Source organism: Periophthalmus magnuspinnatus, chromosome 15 (genome assembly GCF_009829125.3).
Source record: "Periophthalmus magnuspinnatus isolate fPerMag1 chromosome 15, fPerMag1.2.pri, whole genome shotgun sequence".
Lineage (NCBI taxonomy): Eukaryota > Metazoa > Chordata > Actinopteri > Gobiiformes > Gobiidae > Periophthalmus > Periophthalmus magnuspinnatus.
This window is the reverse complement of record NC_047140.1, coordinates 20,683,168-20,707,160: the sequence shown is the minus strand read 5'-3', so window position 1 is coordinate 20,707,160 and position 23,993 is coordinate 20,683,168. Positions and strand designations below refer to the sequence as shown.

Below are 23,993 nucleotides of genomic sequence, written 5' to 3'. Positions count from 1 at the left end.
TCCGCAGGGAAAGATAGGTTTAATGCCATACAGTGGAACATCTCCATGGATACATTTTTTTGTTTGTTATTATTTACATTTTTTAATTGCAGTATACTTTTTGCTGTTTTGATAACAGACTAAAAACAGCAGCCATTAAATGCAAGCAAAATTCTGTGTTGTGCTTAATGATACCTCACAGAGCACTGATACACATAGACTCCTCTTTGTCAAAATTTCCCCAGTATATAAACCATTGCTTTTATGTTAGCAGTTGCTGTTACTACCGGTTTCTCATTGAACACACACACAGTCAAATAATCTGTGGTGCTCATAGCAATTTCCAGCAACCATTAGATCATCTTGTTAATAATAAGCAGAGGGAAGACAGATGTTACTCCCTTAGAGAAAGACTGCACTGCTGCGTCAACAGTAAAAACAGGGATTCCTCACTTTGAGACAATGGCTGCATGTGGGATTCGCTCAGAGGCAGATGTAGTTAGTAACCATTAACAATGTACACCAATTTGTAGGTAGAATTTGCAGATTTAAAAGCACTAAACTGAAAAAACATTGCATTTGTGGGAAGTCATTGTCTTTTTTTTTTAGTTATTCAGTCTAAATACATTGTACAGAATGTATTTTGTGCATGTATTGTAGTCTAAATACCATGTAAATATGTTATTTAGTTGTCAAATGAGTTTTGATTGTATTTTTTTTTTTTTTTTTCAATTTTCTGTTTATGTTTCTACCAAAGCTTGCATTGTTATTTGTTTCAAATTTTAAAAACGCCCCTACAGCCCCAAGTGACATCTGCAAACATTACGTTATAAAAATATTAACCTTGTATTGAAATTATATATAAAATGTCTGGATCCAATGAAACTAGATACTAATTTGAAGAAGTATCAATACTGAGAATATCACAGAAATAGAACAAAACTGATTGTCTGGTAAATCCAGAATGATATCTCTTTGAATTTTTTATATACATCGTCTCGCAATCAGATCTTTTTTTTTTTTTCAGTGACACATGTGAAATGAAGGAGCTCACTGGTCGTCAATGATTTACAAATAAAATCTAATTGATCTCACCTCAGATTAACATAGTTTTGGCCATTGATTCTGCAGAAATCCAAAATGTTTTTAAGTCCCCTGTGATATCTTTTTCTTAATTTTTTCTGATATGGACGGACCATGCGTGTCCCTGATTTGCCAATCCACTTGTCAATTACGGCCATTTGAAAACAGAGAGATTCATTGATGCCCAGACTTCTTCCTAAAGTTTTGATGAAGTGTGTATTCTGGATCCCAGGCAACAAAACTGGGCCTTCTCTTGAAATTTTTCTGTAAAGATAACACTATAATAAGCTATTCATTTAACAACTTAATTCTTAACTCATTATGGCTGCCAAACTATATGTTATATGTTGTATTATTGTATTATTATAGTAGTATTTAGCTCAACAACTTGACTTCAACCAATCTGTCCGTAGAAAATTTTGTGTAAAATCAGAGGTTGCTGTCAGCACATTTTATGAAGTTCCTTTGCATTTAGTGTCTACAGTATGTTGGCTTAAAAAAAGCGGAAAATGGGGAGGAACTGTGAATCCTCATAAAACCAGTGGTTGCTTGTTGCAGCTGATCATGCACAGTGCCCGTATTTCACAGTTTAAAAATGTTGATATCAGTTTACATCATTTAGTCTCTGTTGGACTCTCGGTTTCCTGTGTTTACGAGGCTTTGCACAACACTCTACGCGCACTGAACCATTCCCACCAACAATACGCAAAATCGGCTTTGTAGCTTTCCTGGAGAAACATAAATTCAAATTGTGGCTCAGAGTTCGTGATATATCAGACCCAGAATGAGTAAACCCAACAACTGTCAATCATCTCTTTTACTGTAGCCCCCCTGGTTCCTTTTATAAAAGGTTTTGGCCCCTAAACTTGGACATACACTGCATTTTGGCCTTTAATCCCTGACAATTCACTGCTCTCAAATCGCAGTAAAAGACAAAGCACGATAGAGAGAAAAACAAGAATTTCCACGGACATAAAGTTCTCTCGTAATTGAAATCTGGTGTGCGTTTTTGTAAATGTGTTTGGCAGTAAAGCTATTTTAACATTGGCAACACTTGCTTATTTGAGCTGTCAGGGCGGCCTCCCCGGACTGTAAGCCTGCAGACTAGTTGATGGCCTAAATGTTTTCGCTTGTATAAATACCACTCTTCCTTTTCGTGCCCCTTTTGTCAGTGAGGGGCTGCGTTCGACATGTGACACCTGAGTTAGGAGAATAGCGGGAGGGATAGACCAAATTGGAAAGCTACAGACGCGTGTATGGTTTTCATTTGGGCCTTTTCAAAGAAGTTGGTGACCCGGAGAGCTAACTGTTTTTCTCTCTCCTCTTTCCACAGTTCCGGAGATTTCTATGTGATTCACCACTAGAGGTATGTATATCCTGTTGACAGTCTAATAAACCTTTTAAAGTCTCTTTTCAGCCATGGGTGTTGCCTGTAATGACATGCCCTGGCCCAGAAAGGGTCTTCCTGCCATAATTACTGTCATTGATGTAATAAAGGAAAGTAAATCTTCTTTTCCTGTTAAACACACTCGCACTATTCCTATGTGTTGTCAGGCGCCCACAAAAGAAGATTAATGTATGTTCCAGTGGTGCTTTAAATGTGGTACGGGTAGCGTCTATGGTTTAATGGCAATCTATAATGCAGTGGATTATAGTGGAGTCAGTGGAATTATATCGCACAATACTGAATATATGAGAAAAACATGCTAAAGTCTCAAATGTTGTCTAAAATCCATTTGTTTTGAATGCCCTGACTTAAAAGAAAGCACATGGCTAATTGGAATATGTCAACAACTTCACAAATATTGCACTACTATTTCAGGACTATTCAGAATTTAGACTGTATCAACTATTGACACAACACTATATTCCTTAAAGAAGATGTATGCTATTCCGGTACTTCAAATTAAACATTAAACATTATAACATACATAAATCCTTATTTTACATTTTGTAAATCGCAATAATTATTTGAAGTTTTCTAATAATTCCAAGGAAGTATAGAAAAGTGGGTGGGGATAGGGGGTAGGTGAAAACCGACATTTTCAGAGCATATCAAGGGCAATACTTTTGGGGAATGCAATTAAGTTCTTCTATTGTATACTGTATATTGTTTTCATTGCCCATAACCTGTCAATCTTGTACTTTGGCAATTTATCAAGCTATATTCTTGATATAAGCTATATTCCCCGCGCACACCCACACCCACCCACCCACACACACACACACCCACCCACCCACACACACACACACCCACCCACACACACACACACTTCACTATTTGTCAAAGTGCCAAGTCTTTTTTCCCCCATTCATTTTGAGTTATCTGTAGCTCCCTGATGTGAGGGGAGGAGGTACGGGTGATGGAGCAGAGCAGTGAAATGTGGTGTCCAGATTGTGCTGTGTCTGTGTTGACTTTCCTCTGGCCTTGACTGCAGTGGGACATACGGCTCCTCACTTTGGGTGGTGTGCTACAAATTAAAGGCTGATTAGGCAGCTCTGCGGGTAGCACTCAGGGACCAAGCAGATGGTTCTTGTGGCTATAGTTAATACTGTACATTCAAGCATCAAGCCACGCGGCACAAAATACATATGCTCAAGTCAAAGGTGGGATGTGGTGCCAATTTATGTGAGCAGTCCAAATGTATAACTGAAAAAAAATGTGGCGCATACAGATATCCTCTTTCTGAGTCAGTTTGGCGGTCCATCCAACGATTTTATTTGGCTAGTATCTCGTATTATAAAATATGCAATTTCACGCTTTTTCCCCCCACATATTGACTGATTGCAATTTTCAGTTCAATTTAACTTTTTATTCTTTTTGGCTTTCTGTTTTAATTTCAACATAAACAAGACACACCATTTATCAACGCCATTTATTCTTCCCAAGTCTGAACTCTGCTCCAAACTTTTCGGTGATTAAAAGGACCCAAGCTGATCATTGACAATTATAAATTAGTTAATTCATTTCATAATAATTAGACAGCCCTAACCAACTCATTACATCAACTTTTTGTTTTACATGTGTACTTTAAAGTCATAAAGTCATAAATAGCAGGCCTTAAAAATAGGTGAGCAAGATACATAGGTTACATTAGTAAAAACTGGTTGTGCAGTAGTCATTGTTAGCAAATGAACTCAAAACAGCCAGAGCTTGATTCATGAGTAACCATGGCAACATTGTTTTGCAAAGTGACATTTTCAACCTCGGTAATCACATTGCTAAAATGAAAGCTTTTTGGTCATCATAGCATAAACACACTTTTATTTGCCTACCTCATCAAAATATGGGATACTTACAGGATTAGTGGTTAAACTGTGGTTCGTATGTGGTGAGATGCATAGTGAGATAGAGGTCAGTGCTCAACTTAGTGCCCTGTTGAGAGCCAATCATATGTAACCCCATGCATATTCGACTCAGGAAAATTACACTACCAGTTAGACCTAGGGCATGAGCAAATTTAAACAGTCGATTTAACCGGAGTGGGACTGACAGCAGCTCTGTCACCGTGTGGGACCCTGCTTCTGGCCCCTCCGGTCTTTTCTAATGAACGCCATTAGTGTTTATAGGAAACAAGCTTTTATCACCTCGTGAAGGCTGGCGACCAGGCACTCCAACTCACACAGATTTGGTCTCATACACTGATGCGAAACTTTCCTTAAACAGTGAATATTAGATCTTTCAGACAACTACTACCACAGAGATATTGCCTAAAAGATGAAAAACCTTGCAACAAGTAGAGGTTTATTTCAAGTGATTAAAATACAAAACTAATTATCAGGTAAGACAAAAAAAAACAAAACAGAACTTAACTACATAAACCACATCTAAACTAGGTTAAGTGGAAAACACCCAGCACCAAAGCAGTTCTATAGGACTATACGCAATCTGAACCATCTAAACCTGCCTTAATTAAAACATACCTACCTCTATTAGCTAAACCTGGAGAGCACCAATACTGAATAAGGTCTGCCAGTTGTTTTGCAGTCCACCAGGTGACACCCACACCATATCTTGAGAACCACTATCTCAAACTCACTATCAGTGTTTCTTGTTTGGCCCATTTGTAATCCCTTCTGTTTTTATTTCCTCTCCTGTACCATGAAATTTATCAATATTATTACACATTCTGGCTGCGTCTGCGTGTAGCTTGCATCTGTCTTCTATCAGCGTGCCATTAAAATACACAGACACTCAGCACATGGACCTGCATAATGTGAGGTTCTTCATCTCTCATGTAAAGCCCTATTTGTCCTAATGTATGTAAACAGCGCTTTTCCAAATTCAACGACCAGCTTGCCTCATTGTTTGTTTGGGAAGCCGTTCCATTGCGCTGAAATTGCAGACGATTCGTGCAGAAAGCCGGATGCAATTAACATCATCTCCCACCTCATTCATCCATTTATACTCACAAAGACAGACACTATTAGGATCCCCATTTGGACTTTTGAGCCTGTTTAGTCCTGTGCAGGTGCGTGGGACTGCGCTTGGTATTAATGGAATGTTAATGGTGGGAGCAGAAAACATAAGAGTATAATGTTATAATGGAATCCTATTGGTAAACATCAAACCACTATCACTCAAGGAAAAGTTTTTTGAAAAGCCCCCTTTAAGAATTGTTCAAGTAAAAAACTATATCTGTGTGATCTCAAGTCTTTGGAGTAACTTTGAATGTAACATCTGGCTTGTGTTTCAGGCATTTTATGAACTGACAAAACCTATAATTTAATGTACAAACTTAAACAATAAGGAATTTATAAGTAAGTTATCTCTGAGTATTCAATATTATGGCTTTATGGCTGTTATGGATCTAGCATTTATTTTATTTAATTACCGTTTGTATTTGCTTTTATGGAGATAGATAACTTTAAAGCCATACTGTAAAACATTCTAAGCAAAGCAATTAGGGTCAGATCAGTATGTTGACCCAGTATCAGTATTGGTAGATACTCACGTGATTGGGCGATATTGGTATCATCCAAAAGCGATACCAGTTGGTTGATGTTGTGCTTCGGTAGTGAAAGGGTTAACCCTGCCATCCATTTGCAGATGCAGGAGGAAAACGGCAGACAGAGCATAGATCTGGGATAGAGACATGCTGCTGTGTTATTCCAACAGAGCAGGCTGTAAACTATTATCTTGTCTTTATTCCAAGTCAAAAGATCCAGAAAGGACAAAGTTGTGGTCTTTTAAAGGCTCTAGAAAAGTTTTAGGCAATACGTCTGATTAAATAAATGAGCAACTATTCACTTGCGAGCCACAGCAAAAGCAATGTTTGTTTTCAGACTTTATTTGATAAGTTTTCCTAAATGATTTGTTTAGACATATTTACCGCCTCCAAGTTTTAGTTGTAAATGAAGAAGAAGAGAGTGCAGGTCCTGTTCACAGAGCACAGTGAACTGAGGAGGAGAGACTGGACTATTGCTGCTGCTGCTACAGGGGAAGGCAGAGCAACACGATGATACAGGAACTGGAGAGACTTTACTAAATAAAATAAGAAATTGGAAAGGTAAAGTTAGTTATATAAGCCTATAGCTTATTGGCGTATCTCTAAACATAGTGATTAATAATAGGCCTAACAGACTTTGTATTGTTTTTATAGAAAAGTTATTGGTCTAATATCAGTTATTGGCCCCCCAAATATCAATGTCAGTATCAGCCTAAAATTCCCATATCGTTGCACCTGTAAAAGCAATACTACGTACAACTTAATCTTACTACTTCCTTCCCTAACCCAGTTTTGTGTACCAATATGTGTTTTATGGACTGAGCCAAGTTCATGCACCATCCTGCTTGTATTTACTCTGTTTATGGCCTCCGTATGTGTCTTACCAAAGGGCAAACTCTCATTAACAGGGTGTAGGCCAATTAGTCCCTGTGTTTTTATGGTCCCAGATCCTCGGCCACACCAGAAAACACTCAACCATTTCTGGACTTTCTTTAAAGACATATGCATCCTGAGGTTTGGCAATTTATCCAAATAATTGTCAACTTTGTAATCTAGATCATAAGACTAGATCTGTAATGAGACTATCCATAGCAACCAAATATTCCTCAAATAATCTTTAACCCAGTTTGAACCCATCTTTAGAGCCAAATTAATTGCTGTTAATTACCACAAAACCCAACCATCCTTTCATGTTGGGCTGTATTTAGACTCTCGAGTCATGGCTACAATTATATAACGTATCACCACATGCTGGTTTGGGATATGATGAAACAATCCCCACACCACCCAGAATTTCTCTACTAATCGTTATAAAATATTCTATCCTTTAGACATTAAACACACTGTGTAACTTTTCTGGTGGAGGGTCTGGTCTTAAAGGTCCCATATTACAGTATTTTCTGATCTATGTTATAATGTTTCCTCATCACAAACATACCTGAAGTTGTGTTTTGTTTCATTCACACATGTTTAACACACAAACCCTGTATATTTAGGATGAGTTCTTCTCTTAAACAGAAAGCCCTCTGTTTCAGCTTGTGATGTCATAAAACAGGAAGTACTCCACTGTGTTTTTAAACTCCATATATCTTCACTAGAATTACTTGGATGATTTCACCCCTGGAATTGTCAATCTTTACTGACCTAAATTTTAAAGGTAGCCGTTAACATGAAAACTACATTTTTAATTTTGGAGATGTAGACAGACTAATAATCTGGGATTACTCAAACATGTGTAAAGCAAAACACAACTCCTGGTGTGTTTTTGAGAAAGTAACAATATTATAACATGGCCAAAAGCTCACTAGAGTCCATTTTGTGTAATTTAAGACCTTTAATTGCTTCATTGCGTTGTCTGGAATGTTCCACAGTAGTCGTATAACTCTTTTATCTTGCATTATTATCAGTATTGTCATAATTTTTAAAAAATACCTTATGAAAGATGTGGTCTTTCTGTTGGTGGGCTCGCCTCTCCTTTGATCTAACCTGTAAATTGTGGCGTCACTAGCTTGTCTCGATGAAGACAGATTGAATGCCTTATTGAGGAACATTGTAAGCAATGCATCCTTCACCAGAAGAGTTCTATAGCAGACCTTTAATAGTGCGTGTTAAATGATATCTTAATTTAAATTCAACTTGTAATGTTTTGTACTGTTCATTCCCCATGCTCAACTCATGAATTCCACTGAAAACTGCCGCATATCTTTCAGCTACTAAACAACATCATGAAAGTTGTGTTCAGTCCAGTTTAAAAATATAAGATTTGTCATTATAGTCAATTTTTGCCTTTTCCCCAAATCACTAGCTCTTTGTTGTTTTTTGTTTCAACAAAATGTTCCGCATGCTAACACACTCTGCTTGTGGTTGAGTGGCATGTGAAATGACTGGCATCTTGAGCAAATATACTCTCTCTTTCTTTCTCTTTCTCTGTACCTACTTGAAAGCTTCACAGGAAACTCTCTGCTTGACACGTCTTCACAGTATGGTCACTGTGTTTCGGATAAAACAAACTAACAGAACAGGCTTTACCTATTTTCACAGTAGATAAGGCGCTGCTGTGATGGTGTGCTGAGTGCCATGCCATATGTGAGTCATTTGGGGCTATACGGGGGAGACTGGGTGGTTGAAAATGTTTAGATTGTTGTCACGGTGGCAAGGACACAACCATTAGGCTTTCGTTGAGGTGAGGTCCCGGTCAGTCACACGAGCTCGGCCTTTAAAATGGTTTGAAGTTACAAATATACAATCTAGGGCAGCTGTTAACTCCCCTACCTCCTCAAACCATTCACATTTTAGTCTAAATATGTAGAAAGTGCAGGTAAAAAAAATTACACATGCCTCTTTTGACAGAAGTAAAAGCCCACACTCTTAGTACTTAAACGGCGCAGAGGGGCCGCTGACAAAGCCCGCACTGTTGTATTTGGGGGAAGAATAACAGGCGCTGGGCTTTCAGAGCAGGTCCCTTACTAGAACCATGAGTCTAACTGCTGCAGATGTGAGACAATCAATGCCCACACATTCATTCATGATAGGGAGGAATTATTATGAAAAAAGATCAGTTCTGACAAGCAGTACAATCTGGATTAAATTTGCAGTCCATAAAAACAACTTTTGAGTTCACAGTGCACTTTATAGATCAGTCTAGGAGCGCTGGCATTTGAAATGTGAACTTTTAAACTAATACAAGAATCTATTTCAAGTGATATTATTTGGAGAGGTCCAACGTTTTATACATTACATGAATATTTGCTGCTTGCAGTAGACATTTTAGTACCCAAAATAATTTGGGTACTAAAATGTCTAATGCTATTTAATTAAGATGCAGATTGCAATCACATAATTCGATTGAAGAGGGGCAGCAACATAAATTCAAGAGAAATACATATCTGCAAGGAATCTATAGTAATTTTGTATAGGTTTCATGCTGAATTCGACTAACAAAAATCTTAAAACAGCCATATGAACCTTATTGTAAAAGATATATTGTGCAATTTCTAAGCCTGACTACAAGTGCCAATTGAATGCATTCTGTCTCTTAAATATCCCTGAAGGTGCTGCTTATTAATGTACAAAACGTATGCTTGCCATATATGAAACAAAAGACGCATTGAAAAGCAGTATCTCACCAGCCCCATAGACTGCACCATAATCTTGTCATCACCTCAGCGGACAGCATAAAGACCCATGTATTTGTATAGCTGCAGGTAGAGAGTGAGGCTATGTTTAGTCAGGTTTAATTCATTCTGAGTTTAGACTCAGTGGTGCAGTGGATTACCTCGTGCTCTCTCTCTGTTGTGATAACTAGCAGCGTCTGTGCGTTGTAACTAGGTCCATATGAACGCAAGGATCCTGTTACCCCAGCTATGAAGAAAGGCGCAAACATAGAGCAATACCTGGGCATGATGTGACCTTCAACCTCTAGCCCTCCTGTGTAAGCCCCCGATAAAAGCAGGTCTTGTGAGTTGATTGGAAAAACACAGCAGGCGGATCCCGACGCAAAATGAAAAGTGTGTCAAGCATTTTAATGGTTTTATTAATGGAGTATGGGCTCAAGCACATTCTGGTGTACCACGTAGAGAGACATGCACTGTAAAACAAAAAGATATAAGTTAGGCATACATATTCTCATAAATTGTACCTTCTCTTGTTTATTCCAGTTTCAAAATTGATTACAAACTATTTTATCATGTTTAAGTTCATATATCTTTTAAATGATTAAAGGTGCACTATGAAACTTTTCTGGAGGAGGGTACATCACATGCTTGTCCCTGTGGGCATTGTTCCACAGTATGGCATATTTTCTCCCTTATAGAGAGGCTGGTGACATTACCAAGCCAAATTTCAGGTCAAATCTGTGGAAAGGCCACTCCGCTCCCTTTTAAGAATGCAGGTTTTTCTGTGAATGTTTGCCATTCATTGCATCACAGGTGTTTTTATTGCTCAAATAGATTAGCTAATTTAGCCAACTGTGTCCTGTTCCTATGGATTTTTTTGGCTTGGTTTTACAGTGTATAGGAAAGCTCTTGGCGTACCTCCAGTAGCGCCGCACGATAAAATGTCTTGTGCTCATGCCGGGTCCTTTATTAAAAACTCCTCTCCTGGCGTGTTTCTGTGGTCAGTCACCCCCCTACCCTACCGCCCCCTCTGCCTCTGCTCTCCCCACATTTGGGAGCCATTAGTGGACAGAAAGTGAGGCTACTGTACACCCCCACTGCCATAATGCGTGAGGCCTGACAGGGGAAGAAACCGGCATATAATACTCCATAATCATACAGGTGTGGCAGATCTGCTCCACAAACTCAAATGGTCCCATAAAACTGTGTGTTTCGCTCCTCTGTGATTCATATACTTAATGACCTCGATCTACAGCTCACAAGAGTGCTGCTATTGTACTGAACAGTGACTAGTGTTCCTTTAAGACAAAGTTATCTGTTGGTGTATTAGGCCGGGTCCAATAGTGACTTTATCACATTGATTACATAATATTTTACTGTAATAATAAATGACAGTATAATTTTGCAGTTCCCGGTGCCTGAGTGGTTAGCATTTCTTCCTCACAACAAGGTCCCAGTTAAATTCCTGCACTCCCTGTATTTGAACAGCAAAAATGCAATATCGACTTTTTAGAACTTTTATCCATGTTATAGTTGTTTCCTCTTCTCATTTACCCCCTCTAAGTTGTATTTAGTGTGATTCATGCATGCTTGAGTAATCTTTGTACTCATGTAGTCAAGACATAATTGTTCCGATCAACCCCCATTTTCACCACCACCGACTGCTCTGTACTTACTTAGTTTTCCAATTTTAATGTCTTAATCAGTAATACTTGTAAGATTCGAAAGCATTGTGTAGCCATTTAAAATGCCAAAAGAAAAATAATCTGCTGCTCGTTGGCGTGAACTTTAGCTAGTGATGTTGTGATGTTTACAGTGACGGCAACTCCAACACAGTTTTCAAACACGGAAGTCAGTGGATTTGTTTGTGAAGCTGTTTCAGATCAATATTGCAATTTAAAATGTCCAAACTATAACCTAATGCTCCACAGGTGTCATAGGTTATAACTATATAGCAGAATCAAGTACGATATGTCTTCTATAAATCAGTGTTCTTGTGTGATGCTGCCAAAGTAAATTGCCCATGGAGGGATAAATAAAGTTGTCTGAGCCTGAATATCGTTAGAAGTATTTCTATTGACTTGAAAAGTGATCAATGTTCCTTCTCTCTCTCAGGCTGAATATTCGGACGAGGGGCCGGAGGTGGGCTATGGCTCCTTCCATCAGCAGTACTGGTTGGATGGACGTATCGTAGCAGTGGGTGTGATAGACATCCTGCCCTCCTGTGTATCCTCTGTGTACTTGTACTACGACCCAGACTTCGCCTCACTGTCTCTGGGCTCCTACTCTGCTCTCAGGTGGGTCCCTACAACTTGAACGGAAACTGATTTAGGACAAAAAAAATTGTTATTCCAAATAGATTTTTGTTTGTTTATTGTAAACTGCGTCCAATGTCTCACAGTGAAAGTGAAAAAAATGGTAACTTTCGTTTAGCTGTTCCCTTATTCTGTGAATTTTGGAAACAAGAAGATTTACAGCCAAATAGTCTGGAAATGTTGGTTTAAAGATACAGTCTTGTGTAGAATAAAGGATCAAATGAAATCCATAAAAATGTTGTTTCTAGCTATTCTCAGACTTTAATAACATATTTGAACTGACCATAAAGTACGCTCAACAGCTGGTAGCTTATTTAATGTAGCAGATTTAACCAGTTTTATTGGGCCCCACATCTGTCATCAGCTTCAGTGTTGAGTCTGTCCTTGTTTCTAGTTTTGTTTTAAAAAATGAATGATGATGTCTGCCTTTTAGCAATGAATCTCCAATGAGCTCCTAAGTCCTGCAGTCTGAAGCTTATAAAACAAATGCCTAATTGCCTCCAACCAGTATTTTAGCTAAGTGCAAACGTAAAAATTGTTGTAAAAAGCTATATTTCTTCTTATGGTCTGAAATCCTCCCCCTTTTTGCCCATACGCCAGCCTTTTCAAACATTTACTCCATCCTTTGATCTTCCCATCCCCTTAAATTCTTGCTTTGTACAACTGTATACTATAAACGCTGTGCAGCTTCCAAAGAAGTGCCCAGATTGTTTCAGGCAGGACGCGTTTTGTGGTTCAGCTGACGGCAGAGCCAAAATGAAACAGGAGAGGGTACACATGCATGCTACAGGACACATACCCAACTTTTCCTGTAAAATGTAACTCAATAATGTGCAAGGGGCTTTTGAAACATGTCTGTACAGATGTAGAGCAGTGAAGGGATTCTGGCTTCAAAGATTGACACATGGCCCCTGTGATCAAAAACTTCACATAATAAGGTTTAATTGTAATGATAAATAATGTGAAATCTGCGTATTGATCTGTAAATGCTGGACTAGGGGTGGATAATATGGCAAAAAAAAATGTCGGGACCAAGGGACCAAAGCTGCACCACATGCAGTCTGAGCTCAGAGTTAGGGGTGTGCTAAAGTAAAATATTCATATATTGTGATACTACATTTGGTGATACCGTATCGATATCGTGGGCTGCTGATCTTTCTTTCCTTTCGCCAAGAGTATTATTTGGTACATTTTACTAATTATTTTGTGACTTTACCACAATTTTGCTGCTAGTTTTTGAGAAAACTTGTTTATGCAATATACTTGACATATTCACTGTTTTGATAAAAAATAGTTAAAGTGTATTTGGTTCTTAAAAAATAGTGATATATTACAGAATAACATGTGAAATATATCAATTATCACATGTATTGCAAAATCATAAGATTATCATATTGTGATTCTTGTAACGCATTGAGAGACCCTGTGATTACCAGCAGTAATGTTTTGCCTGATAGACCCTTAGTATCTTTATATATCTATATATTATATGTGTTAAAGAGGTAACTAAAGCTGTCTGCTTCTTATTAGAGTTGATATTTCAGGGTATATTGTGTATTACGCTGCCATCCATCCATCCATTTTCTTCTGCTTATCCGGGGCCGGGTCACGGGGGCAGCAGTCTAAGCAGAAATTCCCAGACTTCCCTCATCCCAGACACATCCTCCATCTCCTCTGGTGGAACCCCAAGGCGTTCTCAGGCCAGCCGAGAGACATTTGTATGGGTGACCCTACCAGGGGCATGAAACTCCCATCAACATATCTCCCAGAGTCATTCGGTTGCTCAAACCCCTCTACTCCATGTTAAGGTGGTGGTACAAGGATGGGAGTTGTATTATTCATAAATGAGAAATTGCATTGGCCCACACAGGTTTGAGTAAATTAGAGCCTAGCATTTACAGCACTTATTTTGCCCCTAGGACCTATTGCTTTCACAACGATCAGTGCATGGGCTTCACCTCTCAGTCGCTCTCAGCATTAACAGTAGTGTGAGTGTGTCTCTAACTGCAGCCAATTATAATTATAATAATTATATAGGCCTACATGTTTAAATATCTACTCATTCAGACAAAGCTGACATATAACCAAATTAAGTTTCATGTATACATGTATCCAGGGTTGACTGGGTTTTTTAATGTTTTTTGTATCGCTTTTGGACCAAAGCCTGGAGGATGGGATTGTGCTGCTGGACGCTGGTGGTCCTGCTCTCAATCCCTAGACAGTTCAGTGCAGGCCTGCAGAACATGTTATTTTTGAGATTGGCACCTTCACAAAGTGTCAAGCGAGCCATCCCAGATGTGATCTCCTCCATCATCTCTACCATGTAGTTTTTCACAAGCTTGGCAGGTGGGACAGAGGCTGGCACTGCACTGGGAGTCCTCCTGTTTACACCACTCCTCACTGATGGTTTAGAGTAGGGTTTTGGATACAACTCCCTCTGATCTCTCCACTGCTGCGCTGACGGCATCTTGTTTATGTGGTCCATCGTATCTAGTTTCTGTTCTATCTGTTGAGTCTGAGCTCTGAAATGTGTGGAGATCTCTCTCAAGTGTTTGTGTGAATTGAAGGTATTGCCAGTCTGTCTCACACATAGAGAACCAGTTCTTGTACATAACATGACCTTTTACAGAACTGTGAGGTCACTGCGATATATATACAATATACAATATATACACACTGGCTGCAGTTACAAGCTCACCAAAACCTAAATAATATCAAATTTCTAGATCTTTTAACACATTCATTTGTATGAAGTGCTGAAAATAAAATTGTAAAATGTTGATGCATGAAAGTGCCAATGTTATCCTAATGGGAGTGATTCCAAAATTTCCTGTTATTGAGAAAAATATTAGTATCTTGGAATAATACGGGTGCCAAAGATGTATTTTGCACAGTGTTGCTATGGAGATGCTTGAAAACACTCATGTTATTCCATAATAGTGCATCAGCACTTCTACTCTGTCTTTAGTGACAAATACAGCCCAAAGTTGGAGTAACACACAGACAAGTGGCACGCCGGTGCCATCCTTAGGGAATGCTGGGTTGGCTGAGAAAGGGCCAACCACAAGGGCCATTCGATTCCGCTTGCGACTTTAATTTAGTTTTGATTTCCTTGGTTTAGTTTAGTGTAATTCACTCTTATTAGACAACTTTTATCAAGAATATTTTGAGTCGAAATTTGTATTTAGACATCGTGCTTGCAGATTTTTCCTTGTCCTTGGCCTGGCTTTCTGGAGGGAAACCGCTTGGTCATCAATCCCACAATCCTTTGCGGTTTTCACTTTGAGAGTCCAGGTGCGACTGTCACTCACTGAGGCCTTGGAAAAGTGACTACAATCCTCCTGTTTGTTGATTCTTCCATCCAGTCTGGAAACTCCCGAGACGCTTTGCCAAGATCCACCAAATCTGTGCCCAGTGTTTTTGAATGCACAAATTGTCAACATCATGTTTTCCTGAAAACAACTACAAAACACAGTTTAAAAGCAGTTTCAACAGGTGATGGTTCAGCAGGGATCAAAGTGTGGAGTTGATTTTGGCCTAAGAAGTCGATTTTAATTGCATATAAATCAGTTTGCATAAAGATGTTGAAACAGGTGACTGCAGACTTGTTTGCAGAACTAAATCCGGTTGACATGAAAATTTGGAGCACATCAAATACCTATATGAACAATGTGTCATTAAGACCCTCTGTAATTTGTGTACCAATTGTGGGATGTATTGTATTTGATTATCTTTAATATGTTTAATATGTATAGTGTTTAACAAATTCCACATCTGTATTACTAATCCAAAGCTTTAGCTACTCCTATTGATTGTCCCGTCTGATTTATCGTCATTCACACATGCATTTCACCTGAAGAAACAGAAGAGGGAGATGTTGAGAGAATTCTTAGAAAACCACAGCTTTTTCCACATAAGCACAGAGGACATAACAGAAATGAGAGAGAGCGAATAGGAGGAGGAAGAGGGAGGAGAGAGAGGCTGAGCAAGAGGAGGAGAGAGAGTGACATAAAGAGGAGCCTGAGGCAGTATGCAGGGTCCCACACTGGATCACTTTCACTGGGATGTCCCCTCATGTGTCTCGCTGTGGTCTGAACTCCAAGATCTAACTGATTTAAAAATTTCTTTGCTCACTTCAGACTGATCTTAACTTTGATTTTACATAGCTCAAAAATGTAGTCCTTGAGGCTTTCATTATCAAACGCATTCCTATCTTATTTGATTCTTTAACTCCTTTTTCTCAAGTCCAATCTTCAGTTCATGCCTTTTGTTTTATTTCCATCACAATATAATCATACTGTCATCTCCGGTTGTGTTTGTAATGAAATATTTCCTCTGCAGTGAGTAGCTCCTGGTATGCACTACTATAGCCCTCTTGTGTGCATATGGGTGTGAGGGGGAGCTGTCCGGAGCAGGGGCCTTGATAATTGGCTTGTGCTGGAGTGTCAGATGGCTGAAGAGGGGATAATGGTGGACTCAAGCTGCTGCTGTGGGGGTGTCGGGCGGGGGCAGTCTTTTTTGTGAATGAGCCCCTCTCCTCACTGGGACCCCCTCTAGTCCATTCAGGCCCCTTTGTGGTGGCGGGATGGGAACCCAGGAACCTGGCAGCAAGTGGGTGACCTTCTAGCACCTCGCTCTAGCTGCCTCTTCTCTCCCTGCTTTATATTCTGTCCCTCTTTCCCCCCCTCGTCCCAAGTAAGCTTTGTCCCATGTCTTATTTTTCAGTATTTTATTTTAAGGCCGCTTTCTACCCCCAAGCTCTTAAGTGTGCTAAGAAAAGGGGAATTGAGCGGTTTTGGGGTTGGAAGGAGAAGTGGGACAAAAAGAGGAAAAGAAAGACCACTGGAATTTGGTTGTGGAAATGTGAAGGAAAAGAGGCTTTCAGTAAAAGGATGCAATTAAGAGGGAGACTATTGGAGGCAGGACATTTACTGTATTTGAAGAAGCGGCGTAAATCTCCCACCTTCTAAATCTTTATTTTAAAAGATTTAGCTGCTTTCACAACTCTCTTTCTGTTCCTTGTGGATGGAGGGAAGCAGTTGTTTTTGTGTAATGGAATCAAATGGAAAAAAGGATGTTTACTTCCTCAGACCAGAGTTAAATCTTCTTTTGCTAATTTATATTGTTTTAGTCTACTTATTTACATAGCTACTGCATCCTTATTTTTGCATTAACATTGGACTACAAAATACACTTTTTTCTAATAGATGTAGAGCTTTACATTTTTGTTTTAACCTGTTTTAATTCGGTTGGCGAGCTGATGCTGGTACATCATTTCAAAACAGAACTATGACATCATTTAGTGTTACACCTATAAGACAAGCCTATCTGAACTCTTTTCTGAAGTATCTGAATTTTTTTTTTTTGGCAAAGTCCCATTTTTTATTTTAATATAAGAGGGATCTCTGCAGCAGTTCTTGGCTTGTGTCAGGAAGGACGTCTGGTGTAAAACCTGTCAAATTACTGTTTGATTTCAAGTCAATGTTTGGCTCCGTATGGTTTATATGCACTTGATCAGTCATTCCATTATGAACTTGGAACATTTTTTAATTTACTCTAGCTTTAGATTTCATCAGGTGCTTATAATTATAGAATAGATTTAACAATTGTGAAAATGTACTAAATTCTTGGTAACCAGACCATCCAGCAGACCTGCAGACTGTAGCTCAAATCTCTGCAATGCAGTGAACTGCTTCCATCAGCTCGGACACTGGAAGTTCAGGACTCAGGAGGGCTCTTTTTACACAAATATAAAATGTAGAAAACTGAAAACTGCTTCTCTGAAAGTGTGTTTTATATCTGTATTTTGCTGCAGGGAGATTGCCTTCACCAGACAGCTGCAGAAACAGTCCCCGAAGCTCAGCTACTACTACCTGGGCTTCTACATTCACTCCTGCCCCAAGATGCGCTACAAGGTATGAATTTAACCCTCCATAAAAAGGTATACTGAGTTTAAATATCAAAACCAAAAAGTAGCTATTCACCCACACTGATAATGAGGTGTAGGGTAGGACTCATTTACTATTTCTGGGTAATTGGAGAAGAAAAACAGCACTATTTTTCCTTGACCCCATATTGACGTTGTCTAAAACATATACCAGCCATTTCACTGCTCTTGCTTTGGTCACTGTAACTGTCACTTTGTATTTTGAAGACAATAGTGCAAATTAGTGTCATGACTTAAAAAGGAGTCCGAAATGAAAAATTGTTAGTCTATATTTTGCCCCAAACCCAGACTGTGACATAATGAGAGTGAGAAGAGAAACAGGAGACGAGGCTGCAGAAGACATTAGAGGTTGAGAGAGAGGTCACTTCACTGACAGCCGCTGTAACTCACAAATACAACCAGCTTAGTGTGAATGTGCTACATGGACAGCACAGAGCTAAAGTGTTGGGAATAAAGGTTTAAATAAAGATTAGGAGAACTAAAGGTGCATGAAAGGAAAAACTTTAACGTTCAAAAAGTATAGACTGCCAAGGCACTGGTTTGGTCTTGCCATAGTGAAAATATTGGATCAGAACCTGAATTCAAGGCAAATTTTCACAGCAGCCCCTTTGCTAGATGTAAAAAGGCAACCCTCTGGCATGCCATAGTGCCTGAATGGTTAGCACTCTCACCTCACAGCAAAAAGGCTCCAGGTTTGACTCCTGGGCCAACTGAGCCTTTCTGTTTGGAGTTTGCATGTTTATCCCGGTGTCTGCGTGGGTTTTCCTGGTTTCAACCCAAAATATGCACTGTAGATAAAATCCTTCAGCTAAGGTAGTCCTGACCAAGCCTAGCACAAGATCTGTAGATGCAATCTACCTTAACCTTTACATTTAAACCTTAAAATGAACATGCGCATATGAATGGCATACAAATCCACGGCTCCGCTAAACTTTTTGTGTCATTTGATTATTAGTTTAATCCACAACAAAACAATTAATTTTGCATCTATCCTGACCTTTCCTGAAATTTTCACAACAAAAATGCAAAAAAATACTTTCTGTATTAATCAAAACGACATCTATTCATTTGCAGCTTTGATTTACAAACACTAGAGCTGCTCTTCAAAGCCCATTAGTTTAGCAGAGAACCCTCTTTCATCTCCTCTTTGTCTTAATCATGTATTAATCCCTCTTTTTCTGTGTTAAATAAAATGTTCCCATCGATTGCCTGCAGTTGTGGGGACTTCTTGTTGGGGCTTATGGCTGCGTGCCACATCTCTTCATCCCTTTACATCTTGTTTCAGTGAAGCTTTTGCATTGTTCCTCTGCCCAGTTTCTGCATATGGGCCTGCTTATGCCTGCGTGTTTTTGAATTTGGATCTCACTGTTTGTCTGGGAGCTCTGTTACCCCAGCTCCTGCCCCCCACGTGATGGCATGCACCCCCCCTGCACTCCCATATCTCTACCCCTCATGTGTACGTCTTTTCTCCTTTCCTCTCTTCAGTTTTATACTTGTGGAGCAGCTCTGAACAAGGGTGAGGAGGTTGCCCGGTTCCCACCTTTCGCATGCTGCCGAGAGCATTCAGTGTCTTCTTACATTTGCATATTAAGTTGTAGAGTTCATTAATGCGCGGGCGTACTGTGTTATTGTGGTGTGCCTCTCAGCCACTCCGTGAAGCTGGTATTGTACAGGCCTGAACCACCTTCTGGAGCTGAGGTCTAAGGCGTGTTTTTGTGGAGATCTAAACAGCAGCTTTTTACACTCTCGGCTGGACTCCACTCTGACACCAGTCCTCTCAGCACCCCATTGCTCAGGACTGATCCTGTACACAACAACATATGGGCAGTTGGACTGCTGATGTAGGGCTGATATTGCCAAAAAAAAACCAAACAAAAAACACAATCAGAGGTAGGCATATTATCCAAATATTGCTAATTTGAATGTGGAATGTTGTTTATGATAAAAATGCAGCAAAAATAGCTGATTAAAAGTGAAATAATTATATGTAAACTTTCAAATAAGGTTATATAGTAATATTTATGCCATTAAATAAGTAAATAAATAAATGCACTGTGACCAGTTTTACGTGTTTTAGCACATTTCTGTTGAATAGACATAATATCTGAATATCATCATCAGAGTAATCCCAAAAATATTAAGAGAATATTTACCGTCTATATTGCCTATTCTGAATCACATTCCTTTTCTTGTATTGATTTTTGATTCAATTAATCTTATTTATTTTATCAACATAGAGACTTTTTTTTTTGCCATTTCATGCAAAAAAAAAAAAAAGAAAACAATTTCTTCCTCCACTAACTCTGAACTCAACTTCAAACCACATGCTTTCACTGACTGAAGATTGGCTGTGGATCTCTTAGTTAAAAAGTCTTACGTTTATCATTGACGATTTGAAACGATTGGATCTCAATTTGATTAAACCATAACCCATAAAAGACTGTTAACTTAGATATAATACATAATTAAAATAAAAATGATTCATGTTTTTCTTTCTTGAGATGTTTTGCCAACTCACAGCTCTGTATTCACCCAGCATTGTAGAATCAAACCTCTAACTGTTCAGAAGAAGTTTGACATCTCTGACAATATATATGAAAGATGTGTATAGTTTATTGTTGTCCATTTGACAGCCCTTCTGCTTGCATGGGCCTGGAATTGTTGGTGTTTAGCAAAATGAAAATTTGCTTTGACGAGTTTCCTCTCTGGAATTTCAGCCCATTGTCCGTACAGTAGTCTCTTATCCTGAGGAGCAATACTGGTGCATTGTTTGTGTAACAGACACCAGGTGCATTGTGGGGCGTTTTCTGCTGACTGGATACTGTTTATGGACAAACTGGATTTTTTTTTAAAAAGAAGTTGTAAGATTAGACTTTCTTGAGCCTCCACCTGAGACGTCCCATTGTCTGTTTAGCCTCTTAAAGGTTGTTTAGATTCATCTTTTGCAGCTAGTAGTGTTTGTATAAGTACTTTTTGTCATGCAATGTATTCAAGCTACAGACACACGTCACATAAATAAAATATAATTGAAAAATGATGTAAGGCAGTGACGGAATTAAATGTATAAGCTAAATTTAAAACACATCAGCAGCATACATAAAGTGAGATATTTGAAATCTTTTTTATTTTCAAAATGTAGTTTACCCTATCCTGTAGTTTAGGCCGACAGTAGTTCAGTTGGTAGAGTATTCCTCCTTCCGAAATCATTGGTTGAGTCGTCAGATCCACTAACCCACAGGTTGGCAGTGCGATTCCAGCTCCCACAGATGTATGCTGTGTGTCCTTGGGCAAGACACTAAACCCACCTCGCCCTCAGGGTCTGTGTACACTGGTGTATGTGTGTGTAAATGGGTGAGTGGTTCCTTGATGTAAAGCGCTTTGAGTGCCTTGAAGTTGGAAAAGCGCTAAATAAAAATGTGACCATTTACCATAACCATTTACCATCCTTTGTGCCGATGCCGGTATTGAAAAAATGAAGAGAAATCTATTGGGGAGACCATCTGGTATAAAATTTTAATTAGATCAGTATGAAAATCTCTGCACGTTACTACACAGCCTTATGATTTGTTGGCTCAGATGGCATTAGAAAGGTGATATATTGCATTAACATTCACCATAAATATATGATTTCACAAATTGACCCGAGAACAAATGGTTTGTTTCATTATAATCCAATTTACTGACATGCCACTTACTCACCCCATGTGCCAGTGCTTTTAAAGTGCTATTAAGAGCTCGGTCAGTCTTGTTGAGTGTGCAAAACATCTTTAAATGCCCCAGAAAACTTGGAGTCCATCCAGGATCAGAGGGTTTTGGCCTGGTCCGACCCTGTCCTTTGTCCTCCAGGCAGGACGTCCCACAGAGCCGCAGTGGTTTGGCTGGTGGGATGGTGGGCAGAGGGGCAGAAGGGCGAGACGTGACATCCTGCCCCGGCCTCTCTTGGCTGTGGTCTCATCTGCCCCGCTCTGTTTTGGCTTGGGTCTTGTGGATCTGGCGGAGTTTGATGCTGAGGTGCAGAAGGAGCAGAAGGTGAAGCTAAATGAGCCCAAAGGTCTCTGAACTCTGTCCCCCAGCTCTCAGCTCCTTTCACCCCATCAGTCCCCTTGTCACTCCCTGTCACCCCCTGTCACCCCCCTGGCTGTGGCTCTGATCTGTGGATTAAAACTGGATCTGTAAGCGTTTAAATTATACAGCAACAAAGAGTCACCAAAAACTTAAAGGGCCAATATTATGCTGTTTTCTGTTACGCTGTTGTTATAATGTTGTTTCCTTTTCAAAAACATACCTGTATCATTCACAGATGTTTAACACGCAAACCCTGCACATTTAGTTCTTCTCTCAAACAGAAAACATTCAGTCTTGTTCCACTTTGTGATACCATGTGGCAATACAGGAAGCGCTCCACTGTGTTTTTAAACTCCATACATATTTGGATAATGTCAGTCCTTGAATTGCCTATCTCGACTGGACAAAAGGTAAAAGGTAGCTGTTAACAAGAAAACTACAGCTTCATGACATCACAAGGTGGAATAGAGCATTTCAAGCTAATAATAAAAGGTTACTCAAACATGAAGCGTGAATGAAATAAAACACAACATTGTAACATGGCTAAAAGCTCACAAAAGTCAATTTTAGTCATATTTAAGACTTATATCTTAAATATGTCCTACATTGTGATATGTTTAGATTTCTTTAAAAAAAATATTTCATGATGAATAGAGATATTAATTGTAAATCAGATTAAACATTCACATTTTGACTTTTTGAATGCTGAGATGAAGACAAAATATTGGTGCAAATGTCTGCATAAAGTTGCTTCTGGCCACAGTCTTTTAATAATAGGCCTGTCACGATAAATACTATTTCAGCTTATTGTCCAATACATAACAGATGTCACAATAATTTATGGGGTCAGTATTTATAGTGGGACTTTTCTTTGTAATAGTGGTACATTTTTGGTTAATTTTCTGTGGGGGAAAGAGATTTGAGCTGTGGAATGTCAAATTACTACTTGAGTGTTGCATTTTTATTTATTTGTTCATTGGTTCATATTTTTTAACAATTGTACATTTAGAATTCTTTTTTGGGAATAATTCTGCTTTATTGTTTGGTTTCCGTAATATTGTTTATCAGCTATATATCGCACTTCAAAATTTGTTATCATGACAGGCCTTTTTAATACTATGCCTTTTTATATAATTATCTAGCTGTAGCCGTTCACTGCCACTTGCTTTTAGTCAGTCAATGGTTAATCAGTCAGTCCCAATTTATTTTTGAGTGACATTCATTGACTGTCATGAATTTTTGATCCAAGTGAGAAGAAGCTCAGATTTGTGCTTGCTGATTCGATAATAAATAAACATATGTATTTGTGGGATTTATCCCTGTTTGTTGCTCAACTGTGTGAGTGGGCCACAGTTAAAAACTGTGCTGCGGTGTAATTTGGCCTATATAAACGGTCATGTCGCTACATGTGAAACTTCACAGGTCGTTCTGTGCTTAATGTTAATTGTTAAAGAGCCTAGAGTCACAAATTCATATTTTATGGTCCATAAGAAATCAAGTTGTTACAAGTGAAACTGCAGGTGCAAAGTTCTCTCATCAAGCAAAAATGTCCTCTAAAATTACGCTTTTAGCTCAAAAGAAATGGAATGAATGTGATCAAACTCTAGTGATTAATGGGGCCTCAGTGTCATTTACGTCATAGTATATTTTATATCTTAAAAAGTATTAAATATTGTATCCTTAGAGGATCAAACTTCTTGGTAGTAAAATATAGTGTCACTGGATTATCCATTATTTTTTATCTTCTATGAAATATTGTCGTGAAACAGGTTATTTTCCATGGGTTTCAGAGTGATGAAAAAATTGCATAATTGCGATAGCAAGTGACAATTCAAAATAAGATATTGCATCTTTTGAATGGCTAATGTCCTTACAATGTTGCCTATAAACGTGAAATTGAAACTCTTAGATAAAGTTCCCTCCCAAGTTGACAATTCTGACAGTTTGGAGCTGTCATCAACGTTCCCCTGAGGATGTGAAGCTAACTGGAGGCACTGCTCTGTCTGAAGCTCTGTTATCAAGTTACACTTTAAGATGAGCT

At 38.9% G+C, this 23,993-nt stretch overlaps 1 protein-coding gene across 2 annotated transcripts in view; it reads left to right on the top strand.

Annotated features, from left to right (window-relative positions):
- The window catches only part of LOC117382687 (arginyl-tRNA--protein transferase 1), an 81,150-nt gene that overhangs the window by 22,924 nt on the left and 34,233 nt on the right, over positions 1-23,993 (top strand). For both annotated transcript variants that reach the window (XM_055227502.1, XM_055227503.1), the window contains exons 8-10: positions 2,396-2,428; positions 11,741-11,922; positions 17,756-17,855. In XM_055227502.1, coding sequence (XP_055083477.1) covers positions 2,396-2,428; positions 11,741-11,922; positions 17,756-17,855 — 315 coding nt within the window. The remainder of the gene's footprint in view (positions 1-2,395; positions 2,429-11,740; positions 11,923-17,755; positions 17,856-23,993) is intronic.